The sequence below is a fragment of the Canis aureus genome, chromosome 3 (assembly GCF_053574225.1).
Source record: "Canis aureus isolate CA01 chromosome 3, VMU_Caureus_v.1.0, whole genome shotgun sequence".
Classification (NCBI taxonomy): Eukaryota; Metazoa; Chordata; class Mammalia; order Carnivora; family Canidae; genus Canis; species Canis aureus.
The window spans coordinates 88,398,664-88,424,939 of NC_135613.1; the positions used below are offsets into that span (position 1 = coordinate 88,398,664).

Here is a 26,276-nt window from a genome sequence, read left to right on the forward strand (position 1 = left end):
TGAGGACACGTGTGGCAGCTCTTTGTACTTTGCAGAGTGGAATATGAGTAGCGCCTCCTCATCCTTACTACCTGGCACCCCTTCCTTCTGTGTGCAAGGTGTGGCCCCCACTCACCCCGGTGGCACTGCCACGGCCCCTCACGCAGTGCCTGTGTCTTCTCTCTGTAGTTCTGGCCACCATCAACATGAACAGTTTTCAGGAGAGTGATTTCAAGCTGCTTTCCTACGTGCAGGTAAGGATGTCCCGGAGGTGAGGAGTCTTTGCTCCTTTGCCTGCCCCAGCCTCCCTCGCTGTGGGGCTGTGAGAATGGGCTTGGCAAGAACACCCCGTCTCCCTGCCACTGCCCACCTAGGGCCTCAGCCGAGTTCCAAAGCAATGTGGGGAGTCTTTGCCTTTTGTCATGGGGAGAGAGAAGGAAGTCCTGCTCCTATCATGGCAGTCGGCGAAGGACCTCCTGGAAGTGATTAGAGGGAAGGTGAGAGGGTTTTCTAAGGTACATCAAAGGCAGATGAGGTTCATTTTCCTCCGAGAGGCCAGCGCTCAGAAATGGGCCGTAGCCGTTGCTGAAGAGGGCCCCTACCTCGCTGAGGGCCCCTACCTCGCTGCACCGAGTCAGCCTATTTACCCAGACTCTGCAAAGCATGGACGTGAATAGCTGTTGTACATGATTCACTGACGACCGTGGAGCTACTCATAGCTCCTGTCTCCTCCCCATCGAGGGTCCCTGTGATAGTTTCAAAGATGGACAAACCGGAGTCCGTGCCTCTGGGGGTATATCCTTTCTTCACAGAACAGCTGGATTGGGGTCTTACAGACCCAATGTCGTTAAGCTTTCCTCTGCTTAACACCCTTCTGTGGGGTGCCCCCGTGCCCGGGCTGGGATCCGACGCGGTACCCCTTCCCGGCGAGGCCCACCCTGCTCCTCTCCCGGAGGCCCGGAGGCCCAGAGGCCCGGAGGCTGCCTTCAGCCCTGTAAAGTACGGGGCTCACTGCTCGCTGGCCCGAGCCTCGCGGGGCGCTTCTCCCAGGGCCTTACACCCTTCTACACAGAGTTTTAAAGAATAAATTAGTCTTATTTCCTCTTCTCACTAATTTCTGCACATCTTCTGGCCTAGGAAACGGAAGGGGCTCTGCGGGGGCTGGATCCATGGCTACCTAGTTTTTAATGGCTGAAAGTCTCTTGTCTTTTTTTAGTATTGGTTCTTTTTTTCTTTTCTCACTTTTTTTTTAAAAGAAGTTTTGTTGAAGTGTAATTCATACATGATTAAACTCACCAATTAGAAGTAAACAATTCAATATGTAGAGTTTTACAACCATCCCCACAATCTAAGAGTTTCCCCATGCTCAATTGTGGTGAATCCCCTGCTCCCATCTCCAGCCGTAGGCAGACACTGATCTGCTTTCCATCTCCATAAATGTGTATTTTCTAGACATTTCAAATAAATGGAATCATACAGTATCTAGCCTTTTGTGTCTGGTTTCTTTCATGCAGCTTGATGTTTTTGAGGTTCCTCTGTACTCTAGCCGGGATCAGTACTTCCTTCCTTCTGAGAGCCGGGTGGACCGTGTCCTTGTGTCCTACGTCTAAAGTCCTAGCCAAAGCCAAGGATCATGCAGGTTCTTCTCAGATGTCCTTCTTTCCTACACCAGGATGGTTAACATGGGTTTGAAAGTTGATGCAGTCTCGTATTCCTGGGATTAATCCCACCTGATTGTGATGTGTTGTTGTTTTATATGCTGTGAATTTCAATTTGTTCATGTCTTATTGAGAAGTTTTGCTTCCATGGTCATGAGGGATATTGATCTTTGGTTTTCTTTTCTTGAAATGTCTTTATTTTAGAATCGGGTAATGTTGGTCTCATAAAATGAGTTTGGAAATACTCCCTCATTTTCTATTTTCTGGAAGAGGTTGTATAGAATCCATAGGATTTCTCACTTAATGTTTGGTAAAATTCACCAGTGAAACCATCGGGAGCTGAAGTTTCTTTTTAAAAAAAACTTTTAACTAGAAATTTCATTCTCTAATAGATGTAGCATAATTTAGGTTATTTCTTCTTGAGCAAGTTTTAGTAGTTTGTGTCTTTTAAGGATTTATTCTATTTCACCTAAGTTTATGAATTCATAGGCACAGAGTTGTTGGTAAGATTCTGTCAATGTCAGTGGGGGTGGCCCTTCTCTCATTCCTGATACTGGTAAGTTTGTGTCTTCTCTCTTTTTCTCAGTCAGTGTGACTAGGAGTTTATCAGCTGCATCGATCTTTTTCAGAGAACTAGCTTTTGGCTTTTTTTTTTTTCTTCATAGTCTTCCTGTTTTCTGTTTCATTGATTTCTTCTCTGATCTTTAGCATTTTCCATTTTGCTTCCTTTGGACTGAATCGTCTCTACTTTTTCTGTCTTTGTGTGTGTGTGTGTGTGTGTGTGTGTGTAAGCTTAGATTACTGATTTGAAACGTTCTTCTTATCTAATACGAGCATTTATGGCTGCAAGTTTCCCTGAATGCACTGTTTAATATCCTGTATTTTCACTTTCAGAAATGTTTCAAAATATTAAAAAATTTCCCTTGAGACTTCATCTTTATTCTATGTATCAGAAGTATGTTGCTTAATTTTTGAGTCCTTGGGGATTTTCTAGATACTATTCTGTTGTTGATTTCTAGTTTAATACTGTTAAAATCCAAGAATATAGTTTGTATGATTTCTGTTCTTTTACATTTGTTATGATTTGTCTTAATGTTCATAATATGCTCATTTTGGTGAATGTTCCGTGTACGCTTGAGAAGAATGTGTATTTTGCATTAGTTTATGAATTTCCATTAGCTTACATTGATTGATGATACTGTTCAGGTAATCTCTATTCTTACTAATTTTCTACCTACTTCTTGTATCAACTATTAAGAGCTGAGCGTTGATATCTCGAAATATAATTGTGGATTTATTTACTTGTCCTTTCAGATCTATCCATTTTTGTCTTGTGTGTTTTGAAGCTCTGTTTTTAGGTATATACACATTTAGAATGGTTATATTTTCTTGGAGAATTCATCCCTTTATCCTTATGTAATGACCATCTTCCTTGTTTTGAAGTCTACTTTGATATAAATAGAGCTACTCCAGCTTTCTTTTCGTTAGTGGTTTGCATGATGTATTTTTCTTTATCCTTTTACTTTTTACCTTTTAAAAAATATTTTATTTATTTATTTGAGAGAGAGAGAAAGCACAAGTTGGGGTGGATGGTCAGAGAAAGAGGGAGAAGCAGGCTTCCTGCTCAGCCTGATGCTGGGATTCTGACCTGAGCTGAAAGCACACACGTAACCAACTGAGCTATCAGGCACCGTACTTTTTACCTTTCTTTAAGTATTTATATTTAAGGGGTGCCTGGTGGCTCAGTCGCTTAAGTGTCTGCCTTCAGCTCAGGTCATGATATCAGGGTCCTGGGATGGAGCCCCACGTCAGGCCGCCTGTTCAGTGGGGAGCCTGCTTCTCCCTGTCTCTGCCTCCCTCCTCCACTAGTGCATTCTCACTCTCTCTCAAATAAATAAATAAATAAATAAATAACCTTAAAAAAGTATTTATATTTAAAATGGATTTCTTGTAGACAGCCTATATAATTGTTTTTTACTTTTTTAAAGATTCAGTATGACAGTTTTGTCTCTTAACTGATGTGGTTAGATAATTCAAATTAAAATGCTTATTGATACAGTTGGAGTAAAATCTAGCATCTTGCTAATTCTTTTCTATTTGTTCTACTTTTTATGTTTCTTTTTTCTCCTCTCTTCCTCTCTTCTTGAATTAATTATTTTTGTGATTACATTTTATTTCATCTATGGACTACTTTTCTCAGGTTTTAAAGTTTTAGCTGTTGCCCAAAGATTTATAATATACATGTTAAATTAATCTGAATGTACTTTCAAATACTGAACTGTTTCACATGTAGTGTTAATATCTTATAACAGACTATTCCTAAGTCCTCATTTTAAAGATACCATTCTACTGTGGGAGGTTTTTGTTTTGTTTTCTCGCCTTCATCGTTTCTGATGAAGAGTTCATATTAATTCTTATTTGTGGCTTTTGTAGGTGATTTGTCTTTTTTTCTCCAACTGGCTTCAGAATTTTTTCATTGTCTTTGGTTTTCAGAAGCTAGAGTATAATATACTTAGGTGTGGTTTGTTTCTTAGAGTTTATCCTGCTTGATGTTCTTACAGATTGGATCTGTGGTTTGGTGTCTGCAATTAATTTTAGAAAATTCTCAGCCATTACTTATTCAAATATTTCCTCTCTTCTCTCTTCTTCTGCAGGTCCAATTATATGTATATAAGATCATTTGATATTGTCTCACATTGCTTAGATGCTGTTTTTATTTCTACTCTTTTTATTTTTCAGTTCAGTTTGGTTAATTTCTACTGGCTTCTCTTTAAGTATAGTGATTCATTCCTCTCCTCCATTGAGTCTACTGGTGAGCTCCATGAAGGACTTCTTCATTTCTACTCCCGTGTTTTTTGATTTCTAGTTTTTCCATGCAATTCCTATAGCTTCCATCTTTCAGCTAAAACTACCCATCTGATTTTGCATGGTGTCCACCTTTTCTATTACAACCTTTTTTGTATTAATCATAGTTACTTTTAAATTCTGTGTTTAATTATATCTGTCGTATCTGAGACTGTTTCTTGATTATTGCTGTGTCTCTTCAAAGTGTGTTTTTTTCCTTGCCTTTTTGTAGGGCTCATAGTTGTTTTTGTTGCTGTTGTTTTTAATGAGAACTGAACATCCAGTGTGGGACTTAGATACTACCTTAGAGATAAGCACACCTTTCTTTCTGCTAGGCTTTTAATATGGGGGTTTTGTGTTAATCAAGTAAGGAGCTGGGCTGAATTTGAGGTTTCTTGTTGCTAAGGTTATCCTTCTTGAATCATAGGCTTCAAAGTCCTCTAGTAACATCTCGTGTCTGGTGTGAGGACTAGTTTGTCAGAGGTATTTTCTCTGTGTCTGAACTCCCCTTGGCTTTTGTTCTTCCCTTTTCATTGCACCTCAGAGAAGGTCTGTCTCTTCCTGCTCTCCCCAGGTCTGCTATCCTGGTTAGCCTGATGGTGAGGCAGGAAATACACCTCCTATGCTCCAGTTAAGCCTCAGTCTCCAGCAGGCACTATGTGCCTGGGTCTGAGGGGTATGGCCTTTCCAAGTGCTCCTGCTTCTCCCCTCGCTCTAGTTCCAGGCCTAGCACAGGTTCTTGCTCCTTTCCTAACTGGAGTGTTTTGTTTTGTTGTTTTTTTCCCTGCTCCTTTCTCAGGTTTTCACCTGTGCCCTTAAAGTGACAGCGTTTGTTGCTCTTATCTCTGCAGGTTAAGTCTTTTGTTCCCTAGAGGAGAAGGGTAGGGGACAAGGGGTAGTGGAAAGGGAGGTGGGCGGGGGGTTGGGGTGATGGGCATTGAGGGTGGGCACTTGACGGATGAGCACTGGGTGATATGCTATATGTTGGCAAATTGAACTCCAATAAAAATAAATAAATGAATGAATGAATGAATAAATAATATTTCATATTAAAAAAATACTTAGTAAAAAAAAGAAGGGTAGGGGAGATTTGGCCATGGCTGCGGCTTTCCTTCCCCAGCCAGTATTAGGAAGGAAGCCAGAGTGTCTGCAGGCTTGTTGGCTTAAACAGTACTTCTCTTCTCAGTTCTGGAGGCTAGAATCTGAGATCGAGGAGTCAAAAAGGGTTGTTCCTTCCGAGGCTCCTCTCCTCGGCCTGTAGGTGGCTGACTTCTCTGGGCATCTTCACAAGGTTTTCCCTCTGTGTGTGTGTGTGTGTGTGTGTGTGTGTGTCCTAACCTCTTCTTCTCCTTTTTTTTTTTTTTCTAACCTCTTCTTATAAGGATACTAGTGCTATTGGATTAGGGTCCACCCTAATAATCTCATTTAACCTTAATTAACTGCTTAAATACCCTTTCCCAAAATATAGTCATATTCTTGAGATACCGGAGGTTAGGACTTCAGTATAAATGTGAGGGGGGGCACATTTTCAGCCCATAGCTTTCCACCCAAATTAGGTCTTTCTTGCATGCAAACTATATTAACCCCATGCCTGCAGCCTCAAAGTCCAACTTTTTTTTTTTTTTTAATTCCAGCATCAACTTTGAATCCAAAACCCCATCTAGTACAGGTAGACATGAGACCCAGGTATGATTCATCCTAGGCAAAATGCTTCTCTAGCTGTGAACCTGTGAAACCAGGCAATAAGTTATCTGCTTCCAAAATACAACATAGGCTGGGCACAGGATAGACAATCTCATTCGAAAAGGGAGAAATTCAAAAGAAAGAAAGGGTTCGTCAGTGGGAAGCAAGTTCAGAACCTCGTAGGGCAAATTCCATTAGATTTCAGGCTTCAGAATAATACTTAGATTTTAAGGCTTAATAATAATTCTCTATTCTCTGTGTCTACCAGGGTGGGCCTCCCTGCCAGACTCACCAGGGTGATAGCCCCACGCCCTCAGCCCCGGGCATTGGCTCTGACTCCCTTGGAACCAAGAAAAAGACAAGACAGCCCCGTCCACTGGGCCTTTGTGCCCACAGTAGTAGTGGCACTGCTGACCTCTCAACCACCTTCAGAGTCATCCTTCTTTGTTGAGGGATAATGCATGTTTGCAGCCGGAGAGCTCTGTTGGCCCATCCCCTAGAATCCCAGCGCTCAGATAGCTTTCCTTCATTTTGTCTCAGCTCTGTCTCCTTCAGTACGAGCCGGTAGCATTTCTGCTAGTATGAAATTTTTAAAAAACCTATTGGCCTCCCATATAATTCGTGGGAGCCCACGCCATTAGACAAGGGGGTCCTCCTTACATCTTTCCTAGATAGCCCAATCTCTATTCCTGGCCTCTGCTGAGATGGCTGAATGGAACCATAAGTAACACCAACAACCTCTGTAGCAAATGATTGCCCCGCCACATCTTGGATACTCTCTAAACATGCTTTCTCATTTTTCTTATTTTTTACAATATAGACAGGCTGAGAATTTTACAAATCTTCAAGTTCTTTTTTGCTTAACAATTCTTTGTTCAATTTATCTCTTTCCTCTTATATTTCACTATAAGGAACAAGGAGAACCAGACCATGCTTTAACATTTTCTTAGGAATCCCCTCATCTAAATATTGAAGTTCATCAGTTCCAAGTTCTGCTTTCCACAAAAAGGAAAAATTTGCCATTTTACAAGGATCAAGTTCCCCTTTCAGTTTCCAATAACATTTACTATTTTTCTTTTTTTTTTTTTTAAAAAGAGATTTTATTTATTCATTCATTATAGACAGAGAGAGAGGCAGAGACACAGGCAGAGGGAGAAGCAGGCTCCATGCAGGGAGCCCGATGTGGGACTCAATCCCTGGACCCCAGGATCACATCCTGGGCCGAGGGCAGATGCTCCACCACTGAGCCACCCAGGCACCCACATTTACTAATTTCCACCTGACATCTCATCAGAAGCACCTTTGACATTGATATTTCTAACAGCAATGTTTATGATGACGTTTGTAATTCTCTAAGATGATACAAGCTCTCTCTCCAGCTTCTCTTCTTTTTCAGAGCTCTCACTAGAATTGCCTTTAATCCTGTATTTCTATTAACAGTGCCCTCAAGGAAATGTGGGCTTATTTTTAGCAAGGACTTCAAGGTTCATCTAGCCTCCCCCCATTACCCTGTTCCAAAGCCACTTCCACGTTTAGGTATTTGTTAACAAATAATAAATCACCCCAGGACCCTACTTCTTGGCACCAAAATCTGTATTAGTTTTCTTTTTTATTTTTTAATAATAAATTTATTTTTTATTGGTGTTCAGTTTGCCAACATACAGAATAACACCCAGTGCTCATCCCATCAAGTGCCCCCCTCAGTGCCCATCACCCAGTCACCCCCACCCCCCGCCCTCCTCCCCTTCCACCACCCCTAGTTCGTTTCCCAGAGTTAGGAGTCTTTACATTCTGTCTCCCTTTCTGATATTTCCTACCCATTTCTTCTCCCTTCCCTTCTATTCCCTTTCACAATTATTTATATTCCCCAAATGAATGTATTAGTTTTCTTAGGCTGCCATAACAGAACACCGCGGATGGGGTACTTACAGCAGACATTTATCTTCTCACGATTTTAGAGGCGTAGAGTCCAAGATCAAGGTATCAACAGGACGCTTGTTATCGGAGGTTGTCTCCTTGGCCTGTAGACGGCCATCTCCTCCTCCTGTCTTCACATGGTCTTCCCTCGTGCTTGTCTACATTCAAATTTCATCTTTTTAGAAGGGCACCACTCATTTTGGTGGCTCTATCTCCAAATATAGTCACATTCTGAGGTCCTGGAAGTTAGGACCTCAATATATGATTTTTTTGAGGAAGGGGACCCAATTCCCTCGGAACAGAAAGTTACTGAGGACTCTCCCCAGTCTTTCCACAGGACATGTGGTGGGATTTGTGGAAGTAAAGTCTGCACACAGGTGTAACAGCCAGCACACCTGGGCCTCAGGGGGATTCCCATTCCCGCATCCCCCACTCGCCCCACGTGTCTTCCTATGTGCTCTTTCCCACATCTTTAATGAAGAGAAATGAAGGAAGATAAGAGAATAACCCACACTCAGGATAAGACTATCATTTGTAACTGTTTCGGATTCACTCATTTAGGGGTGTTCAGTAGATTCCTCTACCCTTCTTTTTTTCCTAAGGCTTTTTTTCTTTATGATTTTCATTTTTTTACTGAGGTATAATTGACATAAAGCATTATATTAGTTCCAAGCATATAACATAATGAGTTGACATTTGTATATGTTGTGAAATAATCCCTACAATAAATTTAGTTAACAACCATCACCACACGTAATAAAAATTATTTTTCTTGTGATGAGCACTTTTAAGATCTACTCTCAGCAGTGGTCAAATTTGAATACAGTGTTATTAACTATAGTCCCCATGCTGTGCATTACATCCCTGTGACTTACTTGTTTTATAACTAGAAGTTTGTGCCTTTTGACCTCTTTCACCCATTTCACCCAATACCTGCTTCTTCCCTTTTCTCCTCCGTCTGGCAACCAGCAGTCTGTTCTCTGATTCTCGAAGGTCTAACTTTTGTTAATTATTAACCTTTTTTTTTTTTTAAGATTCCACATACAAGTGAGACTATGTGGTATGTATCTATCTCTGATTTATTTCACTTTTTGTAATGTCCACAGGTCCATTCATGTTGTCACAAATGCCAATATTTCATTTTTCTTTATGGCTGAAATATTTCATTTCTCTTATATATATCACATCTTTTCATCCATTCATCCCTCTATGAACACTTGGTTTGATTTCATACATTGGCTATTGTATAATGCTGCAGTGAACACGGAGGTGTGTATGTCTTTTTGAGTTAGTGTTTTAATTTTTTTCGGGTAAATACCCAGATGTGGAATTGCTGAATCATATGGTATTTCTCTTATTACCGTTTGAGGAGCGTCTCTACTGTTCTGCATAGTGGTTCCACAAATTTACATTTCCAACAATGGGTTCCTTTCTCTCTAGATTCTCTACAACAAGCAACACTTGTTGTTTCTTCTCCTTTTGGTAAGAGCCATTCTTACAAAAGTGTGAGGTTATATGCCATTGTGGTTTTAATTCACATTTCCTTGAATTATTAGTAATGTTGAACATCTTTTTATGTACGGGTTGGCTATCGGTATTTCTTCTTTAGAAAACTATTCAGATCTTCTGCCCATTTTTTAATCAGGTTATTTTGGTGTTTTTTTTTTTTTTTTTTTTTTTGCTACTGAGTTGTATGAGTTCTTTTTTTTTTTAATTTTTATTTATTTATGATAGTCACACAGAGAGAGAGAGAGAGAGAGGCAGAGACACAGGCAGAGGGAGAAGCAGGCTCCATGCACCGGGAGCCCGACGTGGGATTCGATCCCAGGTATCCAGGATCGCGCCCTGGGCCAAAGGCAGGTGCCAAACCGCTGAGCCACCCAGGGATCCCTTTTTATTTTTTTTATTTTTTATTTTTTTTGAGTTGTATGAGTTCTTTATGTATTTTGGATATTAACTGGTTATCAGATAATATGCAAATATTTTCTCATATTCAGTAGGTAGCCTTTCCATTTTGATGATTTCTTTTGCTGAACAGAACCTTTTTAGTTTGATGTAGTCCCAACTGTTTATTTTTGTGTTTTTTGCCTTTGCTTTTTTTTGTTTTTTCTTTGTTTTTTTTGCTTTTAAAGAAATTTTTTTTGTTTTTGTTTTTGTTTGTTGTTTTTCTTTTCTTTTTTTTTTTTTTTGCCTTTGCTTTGGATGTCAGATTAAAAAATCATTGCCAAGACCAATATCAGACGAGATTGGGCACGTTCAGGGTGGTATGGCCGTAGACTCAAGACCAATATCAAGGAGCTTACTGCCTATGTTTCCTTTAGGGATTCTATGGTTTCAGATCTTACAGATCTTATTTCATTTATTATGAGTTAATTTTTTTAAAAAAAGATTTTGTTTATTTATTCACAAGAGACACAGAGAGAGGCAGAGACATAGGCAGAGGGAGAAGCAGGCTCCATGCAGGGAGCCCGATGTGGGACTCGATCCCGGGACCCTGGGGTCACAGCCTGGGCTAAAGGCAGACACTCAACTGCTGAGCCACCCGGGTGCCCCATGAATTAATCTTTATGTAAAGTAAAAGATGGGGGTTCAGTTTCATTGTTTCACACATGGCTGTCCCTGTTTTTCTAACACCATTTATTAAAGGGTCTGTCCTTTCCACATTTTATATTCTTGGCTCCTTTTTGTAAATTAATTGACCATATACATGTGGGTTTATTTCTGGGCTTTTGGTTCTGTTGTACATTGTTTGATTTGTGGATGTTAAACCACTCTTGCATTACCAGGATAAATCCCACTTGTTCATGGTGAATGATTCTTTTATTGTATTGTTGAACTCAGTTTGCTAATATTTTGTTGAAGATTTTTGCATGTATGTTCATCAAGTATATTGGTCTGATATTTTCTATGCTTGCAGTGTGCTTGGGCTGGTTTTGGTATCAGGGTAATGTTGGCATTGGAAAATGAGTTCAGAAACAGTTCCTCCTATTTTTTGGAAGAGTTTGAAAGGCATTGGCATTAATTCTTTAAATATTTGACAGAATTCACCAGTTAATCCATCTGGACCTGGACTTTCATTTATTAGGATTTTTTGATTCTGTATATTTTCATGAATCAGTCTTGGCAGATTATAAGTTTCTAGAAATTTATGTATTTCATCTTGGTTGTCCAATATTTTAGCATATAATTGTTCATTGCAGTCTCTTACTTTCTGTATATTAATGTGGTATCAATTGTAATATATCCTCTTTCATTTCTGATTTTATTTCTCTGAGTCTTCTTTTTCCTGTTAAGTTTGGACAAAGGTTTCTTTATTTTGTTCATCTTTTCAAAAAATCTGCTCTTAGTTTCATTGATATTTTCTATTGTATTTTTAGTCTCTCATGTATTTCTACTCTGACTTTTATTATTTCCTTTCTTCTATTAACTTTGGTCTTTGTTCTTTTTTTTAGTTCCTTGAGGTGTAAAGTTAGGTTATTTGAGATCTTTCTTGTTTTTTAATGTAGGCATTTATCACATGAACTTACTTTTTTAGAACAGCTTTTGCTGCATCCCTTACGTTTTGGTATGTTGTACTATTTTCATTTGTTTCAAGATTCCTTAATTTCCCTTTAGATTTCTTTTTTGACCCATTGATTATTCAGTAGCATGTTTAATCTTTGAATCTTCCAGTTGTCTTCCTGTAGTTTATTTCTAGTTTTATACTATTTTAGTTGAAAAAGAGCTTGATGTGATTTCAATCTTCTTAATTTATTAAGACTTATTTTATGCCCTGATCTATCCTGAGAATGTTCCACTTACACTTGAGAAGGATGCATATTCTATTGCTCTTGGATGGAATGTTTTGTATATGGATACTCAGAGAACCAAAAGAACTCTTGGGCATTAAAATTTAATATTTATTTATTTTTAAAAGATTATATTATTTATTTGAAAGAGAATGAGCATGAGTGGGTGGGGAGGGGCAGAGAGAGTGGAAGCAGATTTCTGCTCCATCCCAGGACCCTGGGATCATGACCTGAGCCAAAGGCAGACTCAACTAACTGAGCCACCCAAGTGTCCCTAAAATCTAAAATTTAAATTAGAAGTTAAATATGAGTTGGAGGTAAAGTTGAGGAAATTTCCTAGAAATAGTACCAGTCAACAGGATATAAAATATGAGACAGCATAAATGTTTCATAAGATCAATTTAGGAGGCCCAACCCCTAACTACTAGAAGTTATGAAAAGAGGACAAAGAACACAGAGAAAAGGAAATTACAAATAACTAATGTAAGAAAACTTCCTTTAGCTGAAGAGTATGTATCTCTAGATTGAAAAATGCCCCTCAAGTGTTCAACATAATAAATGATTTAAAAAAAGACCCACATTGTAAAATTAACATTCGTCAGAGAGAAAAACCATAGGCTTACTACATACCGATCAATGAGAATAAGGTAAGAATCAGGATTTTAAAGTATTGACATTGGATGATACAAAGCAATGAAATATACTTTTAAAATTCTAAGGATAAATGAATTTCACCTCGAATTTTATACTCAGTGTAACTATGAAGGAAGTGTATTGCAAAATAAAGATATTTTCAGAGATGCCTGGGTGGCTCAGTGGTTGAACATCTGCCTTTGCCTCTGAAATTGCTGGATTGAGTCCCACATCAGGCTCCTTCATGGAAGCCTACTTCTCCTCCCTCTGCCTGTGTCTGCCTCTCTCTATGTCTCTCATGAATAAATAAATAAAATCTTTTAAAAAAAAGATATTTTCAGATATTTAAGGGCTCAGGTTACCTGATCTCTATTCACTCTTTTTATGGAAATGTTTGAAGGATGCAGAAATAAGGGATTAAACCAAGACAGAAGAACACATAGGATCCAGAAAACATCATCTTCAACTCCAGGGATCAGCGAAGAAAAGGCCTTGAAGGACAGGTCTTCGGGCTTACAGTGTGACCGTTTTTGGTCATGGCAAGAGGCTGGAGGCCAGCAGGAGTAAAACTGAGAATGCATACTATGAATGTCTGGCATATTTCCCAAGAGGGGCCCACCGTAATTTTCTTTGGTAATTTATAAGGGACAGCAACTGTCAGTCCTCTGTGGTGAAGATGTCAGCTTTTTAAAAAAGAACCTGCATTATTCAGCAGCATTGAAAAGTTTAGGCTGGAAGTGGAATGCAGGTATCAGACTAAAAGTCTATAGCATCGGACAGTTTAGGTCGCCCGTAATACGAATGTTCAAAGAGATGCCTGTGCTTTTATGCAAGAGTCATTCAGAAGTTTTGAGAAATGGAATAGCTTTAGTTATATCCTCCAGTTCTAGGTGATAAATCGTTTACATTCCAGATGCAGTATGGTGTAAATGGTTAAGAGTGTGGAGTCTGGAGCTAGTCTAGCTGAGTTCAAGTCCAGGTTGTAGCACTTCCTAGCTGAGTGAACGTGGATGGGTTATCTAACCTCATTTTCTTTATTTATAAAATAAAGACTCTTAATATCTGCCTTATAGTTTGTTATGCAGAACAAAGTAAGTCAAGTACTTTGAATAGTAGTCAGCAGATAGAGTGTGATCATCAGAATTACATGGATCCTTCAACCCAGATGAGGTAGGCTAAAATTTAAATAAAGATAGGAAGAGAAGGAATGAAATATTTATTAGGTAATATAACTTAGTAGCTGATAGTTTGGCTTAGACCTGGATTTGAGGTATAGCTCTACCCTTAACCAGCAATGTGACCACTGAAATTCTGTTTGTTTTTTTCAGATTTTTATTTAAATTCTAGTTAGTTGAGCAGCCCCGGTGGCTCAGCGGTTTAGCACCACCTTCAGCCTGGGGCATGATCCTGGGGTCCCGGGATCAAGTCCCACATCAGGCTCCTGCATGGAGCCTGTTTCTCCCTCTGCCTGTGTTTCTGCCTCTCTCTCTCTCTCTCTCTCTCTGTCTCTCATGAATAAATAAATTAAATCTTTTAAAAAAATTCTAGTTAGTTAAGATATAATGTTATCTTGGTTTCAAGAGTAGAATTTAGTGACTCATCACTTACATATAATACCCAGAGCTTGGGATCCCTGGGTGGCGCAGCGGTTTAGCCCCTGCCTTTGGCCCAGGGCGTGATCCTGGAGACCCGGGATCGAATCCCACGTCGGGCTCCCGGTGCATGGAGCCTGCTTCTCCCTCTGCCTATGTCTCTGCCTCTCTCTCTCTCTCTCTGTGTGACTATCATAAATAAATAAAAATTAAAAAAAAATACCCAGAGCTCATCATAACAAGTGCCCTCCTTGAAACCCATCACCTGTTTAGCCTACCCCCACCCACTTCCCTCCATCAACCCACATTTTGTTCTTTAACATTAAGAGTCTGATGATTTGCTTCCCTGTCTCTTTCCCCTCCCATATGGTTACCTGTTTTGTTTTTTAAATCCCACGTATGACTGAAATCATATGGTATTTGTCTTTCTCTGACTATTTCGCTTAGCATAACAAACTCTAGCTCCATCCACATTGTTGCAAATAGTAAGATTTCATTCTTTTTGATGGCTGAGTAATATTCCTGTGTGTGTGTGTGTGTGTGTGTGTGTGTGTGTATTTACACACCACATCTTTATCCATTCATCAGTTGATGGACATTTGGGTTTCCATAATTTGGCTATTGTTGATCATTCTGCTATAAACATCATGGTGCACATATCCCTTGGAATATTTACTTTTGTATCCTTTGGATGAATACCTAGTAATGCAATTGTTGGATCATAGGGTAATTCTATTTTTATCTTTTTGAGGAACTTCTATGCTTTTCCAGAGTGGCTGCACCAGTTTGCATTCCCATCAACAGTATAAGACGGTTTAGCTTTCTCCACATCCTCACTAACATCTGTTGTTTCCTGACTTGTTAATTTTAGCCATTATGATAGATGTGAGGTGGGATCTCATTGTAGTTTTGATTTGCATTTCCCTGATGAAGAGTCATGCTGAACATCTTTTTTTTAATATTTTATTTATTTATTCACGAGAGACACAGAGACACAGGCAGAGGGAGAAGCAGGTTCCATGCCAGCAGCCCGATGTGGGACTCGATCCCTGGACTCTCGGATCACGCCCTGGGCTGAAGGCAGGCGCTAAACCGCTGAGCCACCCAGGGATCCCCTGAACATCTTTTCATGTGTCTGTTGGCCATCTGGATGTCTTCTTTGGAAAAATACCTATTTGTGTCTTCTCCCCATCTCTTAAGTGGATTATTTGTTTTTTGGGTGTTGAGTTTGGTAAATTCTTTATGTATTTTGGATACTAAACCTTTATCATATAATTGCAAATATCCTCTTCCAGGCTGTAGACTGCATTTTAGTTTTGTTGATTGTTTCCTTTGCTGTATAGAAGCTGTTTATCTTGATGAAGTCCCAATAGTTCATTTTTGCTTTTGTTTCCCTTGCCTCTGGCAATGTGTCTAGTAAGAAGTTACAGCAGCAGAGGTCAAAGAGGTTGTTGCCTGTGTTCTCCTCTAGGATTTTGATTTCCTATCTCACATCTAGGTGTTTCTCCATGTTGAATTAATTTTTGTGTATGGTGTAAGAAAGTGGTCCAGTTTATTCTTCTGCTTGTGGCTGTCCAGTTTTCCCAACACCACCTGATGAAGAGACTGTCCTTTTTCCGTTGGATATTCTTTCTTGCTTTGTCAAAGATTATTAGTAGGTCCATTCTGGGTCTCTTCTTATCTTCCATTGATCTATGTGTCTGTTTTTGTGCCATATCATACTGTCTTGATGATTACAGGTTTGTAATAGAGCTTGAAATCTGGAATTATGATGCCTCCCATCTTAATTTTCTTTTTTAGGATTGTTTTTGGCTATTTGGGGTCTTTTGTGGTTCTATACAAGTTTTAGGATTGTTTGTTCTAGGTATGTGAAAAATGCTGGTGGTATTTTGATAGGTATTGCATTGAATATGTAGATTATTTTGGGTAGTATGGAGATTTTAACAATGTTTGTTCTTCTACTCCATGAGCATGGAATGTTTTTCCATTTCTTTTTCCTCTTCAATTTCTTTCATAGGTATTCTATAGTTTTGACATACAGCTCTCTTACTTCTTTGTTTAGGTTTATCCCTGGGTATCTTGGTGCAATTATAAATTAGACTGATTCTTTAATATTTCTTCCAGCTGCTTCATTATTGGTGTATAGAAATGCAACAGCTTTCTGTATGTTGATTTTACACCCTGTGACTTTGCTGAATTCATATATTAGTTCTAGCAATTTTTTGGTGGAGTCTTTTGGATTTTCTACATAGAGTATCATGTCTGCAAATAATGAAAGTATGACTTCTTCCTTGCCAATCTGACTGACTTATTTCTTTTTGTTGTGTGATTGCTGAGGCTAAGACTTCCAGTACTCTATTAAATAGTAATGGTGAGAATGGACATTCCTGTCTTGTTCCTGACCATACAGGAAAAGCCCTCTTGATGATATTAGCTGTGGGCCTTTGGTATATGTGAACCTCAGTTTCCGTGTCAGGAATTTCAGTCAGGTCCTTGGTCCAAAGCCAGTTCTTTCAAAACCAGCCTCGCTTATGACAAAGTTGGAATCATTGGTGATGCTATCCAAGTACAGCAGGAAGGCACATAAAGCATAAAGAATGTGAATGTTTGGAGGGTGGGTGCAGAACCAAAGCTATGGATGATGGCAAAGGTCTAATGGGTGATGGGAAAGGAGGGAGAATAAAATGCTGAATTTTGAAAAAGTGAACAGCATGAGTTCCTTAAATTCTCATCAGTTGTGCTTAGTTTTTCTTATTTTCTTTTTACATTTTCTCAGACTTGGTATTTGATTTGATTTGTTTCTAGAGCAATAAGCCCATTATGGTCATGGAATTCTGGGTCGGCTGGTTTGACACATGGGGAAGTGAACATAAGGTTAAAAATCCTAAGGGTAAGTGTTTTGCAGTGTTTGACCCCAAATAGAGGTGGGCCTGAGTCATGGATCATTCACACATTTCTTTGCTAATTAATTAGCTCACTCAACCATAACTATTCATTCAACACCTGTATGTGCAAGGACTTGGCTAAGCTTGAGAGTGCACTGATGAATAAAAACGACTTGGTTCCTAGAGCTTGTTACTTAGTAGAATTGACAGATAATTAAGTAAATCAAGGGTTCCATATCTGACAAGTGCTTTGAAGCAAAGAAACAGGTGCAGTGATAGAAGAGACAGGGGCAGGCCTGCAGAGGTACGGCAAGGTGGTCATGGAAAGGGTCTTGAAAGGCAACATCTCTGAAGAAGGGAATGCATTTGCTAAAAGTCTGAATAATCTCTGCTAAATGTGCAGGCCATTGCTATGGCAACGTCAACAAAGTGGTAGTGGTTATTAGGAGGCAACATGCAATGATGGTTGACAGCGTGGATCCTGGTGCCAAAGAAATCAGGATTTCAATCTCAGCTCTGCCCATCTGCATGACTAGCTTTCCTTGTTTGCTAAGCCTGTGTCCTCACCTAAAACAGGAATTATCATGTAACCTGCCTCATAGGGGTTGTTGTGAGGATTAAATGTGATAAACGACTCAGAACAGTGCCTGGCAGAGGTTGACTTAATAGAAGTATTTTGCTACTAAAGATATTTTGCCATTGATATTATGAAAACAAGCTCACTTAAAAAACAAAAAAACAAAAAAACAAAAAACAAAACCAAGCTCACTTGTACCAGAAATAAACCAATGAAAAATTCCAGGTAACTGAGGAAAGCCTGCTTGAGCTGAAACAAAACAAAACAAAACCCACCACTAACAAACAAGTTTTCTGATCCCCTTCACGTCGGGCACAATGATGGCATGTTTCTTATATATGTTCTCTCATCAACCCGATGAGGTAGTAGGAGTTAGGACTTTCATTTAGCAGATAAAGAAGCAGAGGCTCTAAGAGAAAAATGGGCTCTCCAAGTCAATGCAAGTAGTAAAGAGCACAGCCAGGGTGGACTCCCACACGTAACTACCCTTTAACTAACTCCCTATGATGCCAGTGGGAGGTTGCTCACACCTGGTAAAATCATGGTGACAAGATAAGAGTTCCGGTGGCTAAAAGATTGGGAACAGCTACTGTGGACTATTGCAGTGGTTTTAAACTAGCGTCCAAAGAGATCTTACCTTAGAAGGGAGTAATGAGATTATACTAATTATTTGTACAATTTCAAAAAAAATTCAATGAACATTAGATATTTAAGTGACATAAGGGTTCTTAGGCTATTATTTAATAGGTATAACATGGAACCAAATTACGTCCGTGCTCCGGGAAAAACAATTTTTAAACAGGCACTAGGAATTGATAAGACTTGGTTTCCTGGAGGAGTTGTAGCCAATTTCACCTATTTTCTGGTTAGAATCTTAGTGGGGGTTGAAAGAACAGTTAAGTTGATCACGGGTGGGGTTGAGAATAAGTTTTCACCAGAGACTTCTGTCTTTTTACTTTTCCCTGTGTTCTTGTCTTCCTCACCTACAGATGTTGAGGAGACTGTGACCAAATTTATTGCATCTGAGATCTCCTTCAATGTATATATGTTCCACGGTGGAACCAACTTCGGTTTCATGAATGGGGCCACAGATTTTGGGATACACCGAGGTGTTGTCACTAGCTATGGCAAGTACTTGCTGGTACGGTTACCCCGCAGCAGAAGTGCTACGGAGCTTTACAGAGGAGGCTCCAAAAGCATGTTCTGAGCATCACTGGATTCTTGACCTACAGTCTGTGCTGAGCTTTCAGGGTATTCCTACCTATTTTTGCTTTCTTCTGTGATGTTCATAACGCCCCCAGACAGGCTGCCATTGCAGCAGATGGGGCACCTCAGACCTAGAGTCCTGCTTCATTCATCATATATACTGACCCCTTGACTTGAACCTTCTAAGATACACAATGGTGATTGCTTGATCGACACACCCGGGCAATCCAGGGGACAAGAGGAGTCCATTAGAAAGTAAGACAGAGGACGAATCCAGTATCTTGGCAGCCTCAGACCCCTAGGAAGGGTTGTGGGGAGTGTTCCCAGGGTGGCATGACCCCCTGCACACATGCACACCCTCAGCCATGGATGGCCTAGTCAGAGGGGTGAGGAAGATGTGTCTTCCCATTGCCTCTGGTAGCCCTGGCCTGTGTCATGTCAGCAGTGCTGCAACAAGGTCTGTTGTGGACGACTGCCTGGCTGGCAACAATACCCTGGTGTCTTGCAGACTATGATGCTGTGCTCACAGAGGCCGGGGATTACACAGAAAAATATTTCAAGCTTCGAAGACTCTTTGGATCTGTCTCAGGTACTCAGCAGTCATTTCCATTTGAGGGATGGCTCTTCTCATAAAGTGGAAGGATGAGGAAAGGGAAGGTTCCCCTTTGGGCAGAAACTTGTAGCCTTAATGGCAAGGGTAACCTTAAGTTCAAATCTCGGTTTTCCCACTTAAAAGGTGAGTGGCTTTGCACGAGTATTTCAAGCCCTTGAGGCCCGTTTCTTCACTGAAAGATGAAGACAGTGATCTGCATGTCCTGTAATGACTGGGAAGATTTGCATAAGTTACTATTTGTAGAGCTCTTAGTATGAAGGCGTAGTACCCTCACATCCAAGAGCAAAAGCCACCTTATTTAGTTTTATTTATTTAAATAAAGTAAATCATCTACTGTGTGCTAGACGGTGAGCGCTGGCGTTGCCAGAGGGCCCAAGGCAGAGTTCTTGCCCCCGGGAGCCCTGGGTCTGTATGGCCGGCCCTGCTCTGCAGAGGTCTCCACCTGTCAGCTCTCCAGGCGTAGAAAATGGTTCCAACTCCGTTATTTCCAGTTTCTCCTTACTCTTGGGGAAGTAAACCCATACGCGAAGATAGGACCCACTTCTGTTGCTGGCTCTGGTGTACGAGAGTTCATGGGAGGGGTGGGGAGGTAGGGAGAGGGCAGTAGTTCTTTCAGACGCTTCTCGCCCCATGGCCTGTTTTCTTTCAGCAATACCCCTGCCGCCTTTACCCGAGCTCACTCCCAAGGCTGAGTATCCTTCTGTGAAGCCCTCTCTCTACTTGCCGCTGTGGGATGTCCTCCAGTACTTAAATGAAGTGAGTACTCCCTGGCGCTGGAATGGGGGGTTGGCTCCTGGGGGCCTGGGGGAGAGGGCTTTTGGCCACAGAGTAGAGATGCCTTCAAGGACTTTTTCTTGGGAAATGTAAAAATAAATATTTTCGATTTTGTCCAAATTTAGAACGATGAGGCAAAAACCACAAACTCTTTCTGGATAGACTGTAAAAGGGTTTGAACTTGAAGAATGAGTCGGCGTAGGGGGAAAAGGGGGATGCTAGAGGATCCGGTTTCTCAGCTCAGATGAACCATTGCTCTTGGATGGGACTACATGATCCATACTGGAAAGGCAGAGAATCGGAACCCGTAAAACTGAGTTTCTGACTCTTCTTCACCATCAAAGAGGCCAAATCACTAAACTTTTATGGGTCCATACTGTCCCTTTCAAATTAGACTATCCTATTTTGAAGAAGAGATAAAATTGTTCGGAAAAAGGTTTACTCGAATTCATATCAGGTTCACCCCTGCTATCACTGTTTTAGATAAATATAGTGATTGGCACGTTGTAGATGCTAACTAAACGTTTGCTTTAGTGCATAATTCCTGTTCAGCTTCAGTTACTTTAAAATTAGACTTGTTCATTCCATTGATTCCCATGATGACAGCAGTTGTTCTCTCTACCATGTTCCTACCATCTCTGGAGCTTTCTGGAGAGTGGAGATGTGGGGATGATGCACATCATCATACAGCACTGGTTTTAGTATTTCTTATCCAGAGAACTGTTGGGGACCCTTAGGAGGGTCAACGAAAAACGCCAAGGGCCTGAGGAAGAAGGATCCCAACTTCTCGTCACCCTGGCTCCTGTCTCTGCCGTGTCTCTCATAGCCAGTTATGTCTAACACACCAGTCAACATGGAGAACCTCCCTATAAACGGTGGGAACGGCCAGTCCTATGGATTCGTGCTTTATGAGACTTCGATCTGCTCCGGAGGTTCTCTGCGTGCAGACGTTCACGATACAGCACAGGTAGGTGTCCGCAGGCTGACTGTGGAGGTAAGAGAACATTTAGCCTGACTCTGTTATGGGGCGGGGGGCGGGGAGTCACCGGTCAGCTGTACTATTAGGTGGCATTTTTCAAGCACCTGCTATTTGGGAGGCGTTGGGAATACAAAGTCAAACCAGAGAGACTTGCTTTCCGCTTCACCGCAGCTTAAGTCTGTGAAGGCCTCTGTTCCGCTTCCAGCATCTGTGACCGCTGAGGGTGGTCTCTTCCGTCATGGTGACCTGCTCCTCAACCAGAGCCTCTCGCCTCCTTTCTTCGGACTTTCAGACTTTCAGACTCCTTTCAGACTGATCGGCCCAGTCCCCCACTGGGAATTTCAGAGAAAGTTCTGATACTAAGTGGGATGCTTTCTTGGCAATATGGATGGGTGGGCCGATCAGTCTGATGCTGGCTCTTCGTTTGCAGGTGTTTTTGAATGAGATAAATATAGGACATCTGCACGATCATGCGAAGACGCTGACTGTTCCTACGATGACGGTATGTGATCCAAGAGTCTGGGCGCTACCTTAGACCTCTGACTCTAACGTACGTGTGGACCAGTTCTGAGGTAGACCACCTCCTTTCTCTGCCACTGCCCTTAATTGCTTCCCACTCGGGGTCCCAGCAGCAAGGGCTTAGGTCTGTAAGTGGAACTGCATCTCCCAGGCCCCAGTGTAGCGGAGTGTAGCGGAGTGTAGCGCACATGCTTTGGTGTGAATGGGATCTCCCCGTTAGGCCCTGAGTCAGTCATCAGCCCCTGGCTGGGTCCCTGATCAGAGGCTCACAGCGGAGTCTCTCTGCCTTTCCTAAGGCAGACCAGCAAGTGGAAGGGAAGAGTGAGTTGAGAACAGGAGCACAGAGTCCTCATGAGAGAGGAGGACTGCTAGACTCTGGGGCCCCCTTGTCTCCCATGTGCTTGTCTGTCCATCTGGGACTTGGAGAAAAGAATGATTTCTAGAGTGAAAGCTCTGTGAGACCATGTGGTCTCTGCGAGCTGGTCTATCCCGAGGAGGAACGCCGAATTCTTTTGCTTGTTTGTTTGTTCTTAGAGATGTCAACTTCTGAGGATCCTGGTAGAGAATCAAGGACGAGTCAATTTTTCATGGAAAATTCAAGACCAACGGAAAGGTGAGAAACAGGCTGTAATCCCTCTTTGTGGTTACTTGGATCCTACGGTTGGGGCAATGTGGCATTTGGGAGGAACAAATGAACCCTTTGAGCAGTGAGATACCGAGGTCAAAGCAGAACATTTAGTTTGGGCCCTGGCCTATTGTGGAGCGGGGCCCAGTCCCCCACTGGGAATTTCAGAGAAAGTTCTGATACTAAGTGGGATGCTTTCTTGGCAATATGGAGCCACATGGTAGGAAACTTTGGGTCCTAGCAGGTCAGACCAGCATCTCCCATCCTGGCTGATTCCTTGTCACAGGCGTCTACAGTCTGCATGATCTTAGGGGACCCTGGAGAGTGTCCAGTCCTTGTCCATACTTTCTCCTACCCCTTCCCTGCAGGACTAACTGGGTCAGTTACCATCAATAACATGCCCCTGCAGGGTTTCGCTATCTATTCTCTGGAAATGACAATGAGCTTCTTTGAAAGGTACGTCCCTCCTTATACCCGGGAGACGCTCGGAGGGATAGGGGGGCTTGCAGATGGTCAAGCTCTTCACTTTGCAGATGAAGAGCTAATACTCCGAGAACTGAAGTGATTTACCCAGGATTATAGGCTGCTTTGGGGTCAGGACTACAACTCCAGAACAAATCTCCCGACTCTTGATTTTAATGCTTCTACTCTAATACGTCTTCTTGGATCAGAATCTTAATCCCTGAGTTGGGGAGTCTAGGGTCAGTGTTGGCAGCAGAGTGGGGAAGGGTCTTCCTCCTCTTCAAGGCTCTGCTCTTCCTCCAGGCTCCGCTCTGCCACCTGGAGGCCTGTCCCAAAGGCCTGTTTGGGCCCCGCCTTCTACCTCGGTACCTTAAAGGTGGACTCTTCTCCCAAGGACACCTTCCTGAGGCTACGGGTAGGTGAGCTGCCCCCCTCAGTTCTGGTGTCCCAATCACCGCTTCTTTTCAGAAGAGTTTGGAAGCAAAGCCATGGTGTTTCTGGCAGGGATGCTTCTGTTTTTCTCTGTTTTTCTCGTCCTCTTTATAACAAGTCTTCCAACATTTCTCAATCTTCCTAATTGATCGTTATTTTAAAAATACTAAACACAATGGAAAACCGGAAATAATAAGGTACAGAGAGCAAATGATGGAATTTCTCCTTCCAACCCACTCTGCATTCCGATTCCTTTCTACTTTTCAGAACTAAACACCGCCCGTGTCATTGGACCAAAGTGGGCCGCTTCTTGGTGCGTTGTAGACAGACTGCACCAAATGGAGTTCCCTCACAAGTCCTCTATTTGTACAAACCAGGAGATTGTGGGGAATAATTTCCAAAGTCCTGTCTCCCTGAAGATGGGAAAGCAGACCCTTTTACTAGGGCTTGGGGTGAATATTCAGAAGGGGATTTTAACATCGTCGTGAGGCTACAGTCAGTTCTGGCACTTTCTGGTTCATCTGCACAGGTGTGGCCCTCAAATGTTTATTTTTTTTTCTATTCTAGCAATCCGTTAGTTTCTTTCTAAAAGGTAAAATTGACAGTTGGCAAAAGCCTCTGGTTTCGCTCCTACTGGATAACATTGACAGACAGAGGCTTCTACTAGAAATTTCCTGAGGTCAGGGGGTCAGGCTGGTGACACCAAGAGTTTGTGGGATTTCATATATAACTTTGCCTAAACATACGCACTAATTACTTTTATCACTAATGGGTTCACTCCCTAAATTATATTTTGCAACTTGCTTTTTCAAAAATACTATACCTGGTATAGCTTTGTACGTATGAACACACATAGTGACATAAATGCACAGTGCAATAAATTATCACCAAGTGAACGCCATGTAATTATTTTGAGATGAAAAAAATAAAATATTGTCAGTATCCCTCCCAATCACTGTCTCTCCTTGTCCCTAAAAGGGAACCACTATCTTGGCTTCTAACGCTCCAAGTCATTGCTTCCTCTTTTGACTACATGTAAATTGAATTGCATAGCGTGCCTTCTTTTTCCATGGGGTTTCTTTTGTTGCTAAGATTCAACCATTAAGTGAGGCTGTGATTTATTCATTTTCACTATTGTATGGGGTCCCACTTTATAAAATACCATACTATATTTAACCAGCCTACTGTTGATAGGTATTTGTATTATTTCCAGTGTTTGGCTATTATAGATATTAAGACTTCTTTTGTGTTTATGTTTGTGACTGAGACATCTTGGTCCTGTTTTGGTCCCAAGTTTTAGGACCCCCATAAACGATTTGGGAAGTAGCCTGTGTAAGCCTGGTATTACTTCTTACGTGTTTGGTAGATTTCTGGAGCCGTGTAGGGCTGACATTTTCACTGTGGGAAAATTGGTAGGTGTGGATTAAATTTCTTCAAGATTAAAGTACTTGTCAGATTTTGTTTCTTTAAAAGTTAGTTTTCATAAAATTTACTTTTCTGGGAGATTTTCCCATTTCCTCTGAATTTTCAATGTTTTATGTTTAAATTGTTTATTTTTAATGTCTAGATCATCTGTGATAACGTCTCTTTTTTTCTTGATACGTTTTGTACATTTCCAGTGTATGAATCTTTCAAACAATCAATGGTTGGCTGTAATTTTTAGCACATTTTATAGTTATCATCTGTTTCATTTCTCCCATTTTCTTTATTATTATTATCATTTTTATTTTGTTGTTTTGTGAAATCCTGCACTATCTTTGCAAATTGTTAATAGATCTGGAACTATTTTAAAATATGAAATATATTATACATTTTAGTATTTTTCTAACACATTATTTTAATTGTTCAACTTTTTAAAAAAGATTTTATTTATGTATTTGAGAGACAGAGAGAAATAAAACACAGGTGAGGTGGAGGGGTAGAGGAGAGAGACAAGTGGACTCTCTGCGGATCAGGGAGCCCCATGTGGGGCTCCGTCCCAGGATCCCGAGATCATGACCTGAGCCAAAGGCAGATACTTAACCGACTGAGCCACCCAGATGCCCCACAACTCTTAGATACTAATAATTTCCTGTATCACCTAATCCTATTATTTTGCATTCTAAAATTTTTTATTCAAGTATAATTAATATCCAGTATTATATTAGTTTTAGGTATACAATATAGTGATTCAGCAATTGTATCCATTTCTCAGTGCTCATTAAGATAAGAGTACTCGAATCTCCTTTATCTATTTCATCCATCCCTCCACCCAACTCCCCTCTGGCAACCACTAGCTTGTTCTCTGTATGTAAGAGTCTGTTTTTTCACTTGTCTCTTTTTTTATTTGTTGATTTGTTTCTTAAATTCCACAAAGAATGAAATCGTATAGTATTTGTCTTTCTATCTGACTTATTTCACTTAGCAATACACCCTCTAGGTCCATCCATATTGCTGCAAATGGCAAGAGTTCATTCTTTTTTTTTTTTTGTGGCTGAGTAATATTCTATTTATTATTCTATTTATATATATTTATTATATATAATCTTTATCCATTTACTTCTCCATGGACACTTGGGTTTCTTCCATACTGGCTAATGAAAATATTACTGTAATAAATATAGAGGTGCATATATCTTTTTGAATTGTTTTTGTTTTCTTTTGAGTAAATACCTAGTAGTGGAATTACTGGATCATGTGGTAATCCTATTTTAAATTTTTTGAGGAACCTCCATACTGTTTTCCACAGTGGCTGTGCCAGTTTGCATTCCCACCAACAGTGCGGATACCTTTTGATCCACATCCTTGCCCACACTTGCTATTTCTTGTTTATTTATTTATTCTTTTGATACTAGCCATTCTGAAGGTATACCGTGTTTTGTCTATTCTACTTTTAACCTTAGAAGTTATGTTCTTTCTTTTTATAATTTCTTGAGATGAGTGCTTATGTAGCTGACTTTTATAGTCTTTATTCTTCTTTAACATATGAGTTAAGACAATTTTTTGTTCAAGTATGAATTTGGTTGTATCCCATAAGTTTAAAACCTTTATTGAGGTGAAATTTACATTAACATAAAATTAATCATTTTAAAGTGAACAATCCAGAGGCATTAGGTACATTTACAATGAAT

The 26,276-nt window shown here is 40.7% G+C and overlaps 1 protein-coding gene across 2 annotated transcripts in view; it reads left to right on the forward strand.

The window, feature by feature from the left end:
- Window positions 1-26,276, forward strand: part of LOC144311564 (beta-galactosidase-1-like protein 3) — a 42,361-nt gene that overhangs the window by 12,341 nt on the left and 3,744 nt on the right. Inside the window, exons 9-18 of one of the 2 annotated variants that reach the window (XM_077894253.1) lie at window positions 169-233; window positions 16,900-16,984; window positions 18,546-18,683; window positions 19,271-19,351; window positions 20,025-20,131; window positions 20,976-21,116; window positions 21,559-21,630; window positions 22,182-22,260; window positions 22,641-22,728; window positions 23,038-23,149. In XM_077894253.1, coding sequence (XP_077750379.1) covers window positions 169-233; window positions 16,900-16,984; window positions 18,546-18,683; window positions 19,271-19,351; window positions 20,025-20,131; window positions 20,976-21,116; window positions 21,559-21,630; window positions 22,182-22,260; window positions 22,641-22,728; window positions 23,038-23,149 — 968 coding nt within the window. The remainder of the gene's footprint in view (window positions 1-168; window positions 234-16,899; window positions 16,985-18,545; window positions 18,684-19,270; window positions 19,352-20,024; window positions 20,132-20,975; window positions 21,117-21,558; window positions 21,631-22,181; window positions 22,261-22,640; window positions 22,729-23,037; window positions 23,150-26,276) is intronic. The other variant, XM_077894254.1, reaches the window with a different exon arrangement.